Raw genomic sequence first — 6,066 nt, 5'->3', positions numbered from 1 at the left:
CACTAATGCACCTGCTCGTCTGCCCCGCTTGCGCCGTCGTCGCTTCCTGATCACAGGAATGAAGTCAGGTAAGCAGGTGGGAGGGTAGATGGTAGTAGCAGCAGAATCCCAGTTCGAAAAATCGGGGGTAGGTCCTATATCTCCGGATGATCTTATGTCCAGAGGTGATTGACGGTCGTAGCGGATAAGCGAAGAAACAGTACTTACAAAATTGTTTAATAATAACAATAAAGTAATAAATAAAGTGGAAAGTTGTGGACGAGCTCGTAAAACAGCGGCTACCCTCATGAGCCATACAGGTCGGTTAAACAGCAGAATATTTAAAAAAAACAACTAAACTACTAATACTAAAACTAGAATGTAGAATACTAAAAAACTAACAGTACGATATATTAAAATACAACATTAAATACATTAAATACAACATTAAAATACCAGTTGGGGAGGAGCTCGTAAAACAGCAACCATACAGGTCGGTTAAACAGTAGAATATTTTTTAAAAAACAACTAAATTACTAATACTAAAACTAGAGTGCTAAATACTAAACAGTAGAATACTAAGAACTAACAGTACGATATATTAAAATACAATATTAAATACATTAAATACATTAAATACAACATTAAAATACCAGTTGGGGAGGAGCTCGTAAAAATGGGATCTTTTACGTTCACCTCAGTTTAACGTCTCATCCGAAAGACCCACTGTCCTGCATTCCTATAGCAGCAATCTTGATAAATCAAATTGAGCAAGCTCTCAAACACTCTAACACTACGATTCCTTAGAATCAGTCATCATGTTGGTTCACTGCCCGCTTTGTAAGACCCACTCTTCATCACTTGTTCACACTCAATCACCATTCCATCATGATACTGGCTGCGTCATCTTTCAGAATGACTCTGGTAAGCGCCTCGTATTGACATGAAAATAGGTTAGAAGGACAACGCGCGGGTGACAGTCACAACCTCCGCCCAGGCACACAAGTCAACCCACAGAGTTATATTTTTGCTATCTCTCTGAGCTTCTCTCTTTACTTTCACGGACTGGATACAGGTTGGTTTGAAAGTGTGTGTGCTTTGCCTTATTTCACTTCTCCTCTGACGTCTGTTTAATTCAGGTCCCCGAAAGGTGAATTCCAAAGTTGGGGCTAAACATAAGAACATAAGAAATAGGAGCAGGAGTAGGCCATTCAGCCCTTCGAGCCTGCTCCGCCATTCAATAAGATCGTGGCTGATCTTCTGCCTCAACTCCATATCGCCATATCCCTTGATGCCCTTACTAGTCAGAAATCTATCGACTTCTGTTTTGAATATACCCAATGACTGAGCCTCCACAGCCCTCTGGGGTAGAGAATTCCAAAGATTCACCACCCTCTGTGTGAAGAAATTTCTTCTCATCTCAGTCCTGAATGGCCTACCCTTTATCCTGAGGCTGTGGCCCCCTGGTTCTAGACTCCCCAGCCAAGGGAAACATTCTCCCAGCATCCACCCTATCAAGCCCTGTAATAATTTTGTATGCTTCAATGAGATCCCCTCTCATTCTTCTGAATTCAAGAGAATACAGGCCTAGTTTACTCAATCTCTTCTTATATGACAGTCCCTAAAAAAACCTAAAGTAAACCTAAAAAAAAACCCTGGAAATGTCCATTCTTGTCTCAGTGTCTGTTTTTCGCCAAGTCTATTTGTGAAGTGGGATGTTCTTTATACTAAAGGGACTGCAGAAATGCAAGTTGTCAGAAAACAGTGTATCTTGTACAACTGCTTTCCCACTTTGCTACAGGAAACACTTCATGTTCTCTCCATAGCGACCTAGAGCAACAACAGCAGCAACAACAATATAGAACCTTTAGCGTAGTAGAACATCCCAAGATGCTTCACAGGAGCGTGATCAGACAAACGTTGACACATCTTCAGTCACCTACACCACGAACGTTGTGAAGAATGTCATAAATGTTTATTATTTATTTGAAGCATTTTAATTCTTTCTTTTAAACTTGTTTTTCTCAGAAACTCTAATGAGTCCCAAATTTATTTATTTTTCACTTGAATCTGATTTCACCCAATGTAAGTACAAAAAAAAAATCACTAAATTCAAAAGGACTATTTTACATGTCCTGCTCATCTGAGCTGTACGTTCTTGGCTACTGCTTCCATGCCTATTAAGGAAAATTCGCCGGTCCCACCCTCCCAGTGGGAGTCATCCTTGAAGGAATGCAATCCTATCCCCAATCCTGTGGTCCCATCGAGCACGGTTCCCTGCTGGAAGCACGGGATCAGTCAGTGTTCCCTGTTGACTTTCAGCAGTTGGTGCTTGTGTTTGGGTCAACTGAACTGCAGGATGCTGTGTAAGCACAGTGTGTGTGTGTGTGTGTTGGGAAGGTCAACTATGAGGATGTGCAGTAGCCAGACAACAATTCTCATTGCAATAAGAAATCCAGGCCTAGAAATTCAGTTTGCACAGTTTTGGGGCGCTAAAGTCGGGCGTTCGGTAAATTTAGCGCCCGCCGGAAACTGCAGGCAACCGCGCCGAAATTCATTGGTTTTGGCCAAGAGTTTTGGCGAGCACTGAAACCGGCGTTGCAATGCTCGGTTCCGGCGCTAACCCGGCGCTGCGGCCTGATAACGCCGATGCCGGGCGCAGCGCAGGTGCGGTCATGTGTTGCTTGACAGCAGACACCCTGACGCCGGCCTGCTCTTAAAGGGGGAAGGGTCAACTTTGACTGCTGCCACGCCCTGCACACTGGAGCCCTGCTGCTAGGCCTCAACAGTGCTGGTGGGACAAAATAGCGCCAGAACAGATGGAGATGGCCCGTGAAAGAGCCCAGCGCTTCTCAGACCATGCACTGAGGGTGCTGATTGATGCTGTCCAGGAGAGAAGACCCATCTTGTGCCTGGACAATGGCAGAAAGGCTCCCAGGAGAGAGTTCAGGAAAGCCTGGAGGAGCATCGCACGCAGGGTCTCCTCAAACTCAGATGTGCCCAGGACTGCGGACCAGTGCCGCAAAAAGTTCAATGACCTCTGTCGGCTGGTGAAGGTGAGTACCCTTTCCACTGTCCTCCTCATCCTTGCATGTGAGCCTCACACTATGGGCAAAGGGACCTCAAAGGCATAATGGGCAGCCCTCCTCACGCAGCAATGCCACTGGCATGATCATCAGCAGCACTTTCTGCACTGACCACACTGGCCAGGCTATTCCACCATGGGAGGCAGTACACATAGCAACAGGGCACCACACTGTACTTAGAGTCCGTCCTTTCTCTTGCAGGCCAAGCTGGCAAGAAATGCGCGCAGCCGGCTGGAGACCGGTGGTGGACGGCCCCACTACCAGGCTCTAAGTGCTCTGGAGGAGAGCGTCGCTGGACTCCTGCGTCCCCGGGTGACTGGCCCTGTAGCCATCGGGGATGCCGACCCTGTGCTGGAAGCCACTGGTAAGGAGATGACCGCTTGCAGCTCTCTCGTTGCCCTAGTGCTTCCGATCTAAATCCTTTCCCACTGACGGACAAATGCGCATAATGCCACCGCTCAGGCGTCCCTCGCTGACGCCCTGTCCTCACTTTAAAGCTACTCTTGTGCCTTCCTGCTTTCAGCTGCTGAGGAGGAGGTGGTCCCTGAGGCGCCGGGTGCCAGGCCCTTGGAGGAGGAGGACGTCCAGGACGAGGAGGAAGCCGGGCCATCGGGCGAGCCCTCAGCCGTGCCAGGGGATGGCAATGAAGGGGGGATGTCTGGCATGCAGGAGAGCCAGGGGGAGGTGTTGCAGGGGAGGGCAGATCCTGCTTGCAGTGGGGTCCAGGCAGGCGGCAGGGGTCGGCCAGCTCGGCCGGCTTCTCCCCAGCTGCAGAGTCCTCTCTCCAGTCCGGAGAGTGGCCTCGGCCAGGAGGTGCGCCTCCTGCAAGAGATCTCGGTGGCGTCTGACCGGCGCCACCATGAGTTCATGGGGGTTGTGCAGCAGATGCCGCACGCCATCGAGTCCCTGGCTCAGAGTGTGGCAGCATTCGGCCAATCACAGGCCAGGGGGGTGGAGCAACTGGCCGCCGCGCACGCCAGGGGGGTCGAACTACTCGCGGCACTGCAGGAGGAGAGTCGCCAGAGAGGTGGTTCCCTCGAAACACTGTCACAGCAGCTGGAGGCACATACCCGGGCAGTGCGGTCACTGACTTCTGCCACACTCGCTTTGACGCAGAGGCGTCGCACCCGCACCCGCCGCCCTGCTGCAACACAGCGGCCTGGCCTCCAGCACATAGCTGCGCCAGCTGAACTGCCAGGCCGGACGACTGCCACTGTGTCTGCTGAGCCTCGCGCGCCTGGCAGCAGCCAGCTTGCCCCCCTTGGAGCATCCGACACTGCCACTCCCCCAGCCAGGGTGCGAGGAGCTGCTGCTGCCACTGATGCTGGCCAGCCACAGCCGAACCAGTCAGCAGCCGGCCCCTCCCGGGACGTGCGTCGTGTTGGCCGACCCCCAAGGCCATCTGTCGCGACGCATGGGGGCCCTCATGAGCCTTCCCCCAGCCTTGAGGCCGCCACAGGGCCCACGTTGAGGCGGAGCAGTAGGCCGGGCAGGGGCCGGGGAAGGCTCTCTAAGGACTCGCCCTCTCGGCACAGCCGCTAGAGTGTGGTCTCTGCGGCATTGTATATATGGGGGGGATTGTGTTTTGGGGGCTGATTTTTGTGGATGGCCGAAATTGAAGGCATTTTTTGTTTTTATGGGGGTCTTTCTGTTGGCGAGGGGGGCCCTTTTTTTGTTACGGCCAATGTTGAAGGCCATGTGGATGGCCAACTTTTGTTAGTCCTCCCCAGGTTGGGGGAGTGACATATGTTTGTGACTGTTTTTTGGGTGTGTTCTGTGTTTTTGAGTTTCATGTGGGAAGGGGCCTCAGTTTGTTAAATAAAGGTTTTTATTTATTCAGCTTGTCCAGGTGTCATGTTTCAAGTGTTTGCTGCGTTAACCGGCTGACGGCTTCCGGAGCGGCTGCCTTCAGGTGCGCTCATTCCCACAGGCCATTCCCTCACAGCGGGCCTAGAAGTGTCGAGCAATAAGCCCCCGGCGTACGGCCCTTGGGCCTTCTGGCCCCCTCCTGGCCTGCTCCTCCTCCTCCTCCCCCTCCTCCTCCTGATGGTCCTCCTGCTCGTCCTCCTCAGGTGGTGGTGCAATGTCAGGTGGCAGTGCCTGCGTCCGGCGGATAGCCAGGTTGTGCAGCATGCAGCACACGACGACGAACTGGGACACTCTATCCGGCGAATACTGTAGAGAGCCGCCGGAGCGATCCAGGCAGCGGAAGCATTGCTTGAGGACGCCTATGGTTTGCTCTATGACGTTCCTTGTTGCTTGATGGCTTTCGTTGTATGAGTCCTCCGCTGGGGTCCTGGGCGCGCGGAGCGGGGTCATGAGCCATGTGCACAAAGGGTAGCCCTTGTCCCCGATAAGCCATCCCCTTGGTGGAGGCTGTGCCTGGAACATGTCAGCCACAGTAGTCTGGCGCAGGATAAAAGCATCGTGGCTGCTTCCTGGGAAGCGGGCATTTACAGCTAGGATGCGCTGCCTGTGGTCACACACCAGCTGCACATTGAGGGAATGGTAGCCCTTGCGGTTGCGGTAAACCTCGGGATTGTCTATAGGTGCCCGCATAGCCACATGCGTGCAGTCAATGGCGCCCTGCACCATGGGGAAGCCCGCGATCCTGCCAAATCCCACTGCACGCTGCTGCTGCCTCTGTTGGGTCATGGGGAAGGAGATGAACTGGTGTCTCCTCGCGAACAGTGCATCGGTGACCTGCCGGATGCAGCGATGTACGGCGAACTGGGAGATGTTCGCGATGTCCCCAGCAGCGGCTTGGAACGAGCCGCTTGCATAAAAGCTGAGAGCCACCGTGACCTTCACTTCCACCGAGAGAGACGTCCTGGACATGAGCTGTGGCTGCAAATCTGCATGAAGCAGCTGGCAGATCTCTCCAACCACCTCCCTTCTGAAGCGCAGCCTCTTTACACAAAGTGCCGCAGACATGGTGACATAGGACACCTGCTGCCGGTATTGCCTGGGTGCGTAAGGCCTACGTTGGCGACGCCTGATG

General features: G+C 52.6%; 1 protein-coding gene across 1 annotated transcript; it reads left to right on the top strand.

The window, feature by feature from the left end:
• The first annotated feature begins 894 nt into the window (after positions 1–894).
• Positions 895–4,701, top strand: LOC147112106 (uncharacterized). The gene is made up of 3 exons (XM_085998313.1): positions 895–903; positions 3,246–3,429; positions 3,589–4,701. Exons 1-3 carry the CDS (start codon positions 895–897, stop codon positions 4,605–4,607), a joined length of 1,212 nt encoding a protein of 403 aa, XP_085854439.1. The 3' UTR covers positions 4,608–4,701.
• The last annotated feature ends 1,365 nt before the right edge of the window (positions 4,702–6,066 follow it).

The sequence above is a fragment of the Somniosus microcephalus genome, chromosome 10, assembly GCF_052327205.1.
Source record: "Somniosus microcephalus isolate GS21.2 chromosome 10, FLI_Smic_1.0, whole genome shotgun sequence".
NCBI lineage: Eukaryota > Metazoa > Chordata > Chondrichthyes > Squaliformes > Somniosidae > Somniosus > Somniosus microcephalus.
Note: the sequence above shows the minus strand (reverse complement) of the source record. Positions and strands in the feature narration are given on the sequence as shown.

What these genes read in the sequence shown, in the direction of transcription:
- LOC147112106 (XM_085998313.1), top strand. An exon ending in CCCTGTGCTGGAAGCCACTG is followed by an intron (nt 3,430 to 3,588) that starts GTAAGGAGATGA and finishes TCCTGCTTTCAG; the next exon opens with CTGCTGAGGAGGAGGTGGTC.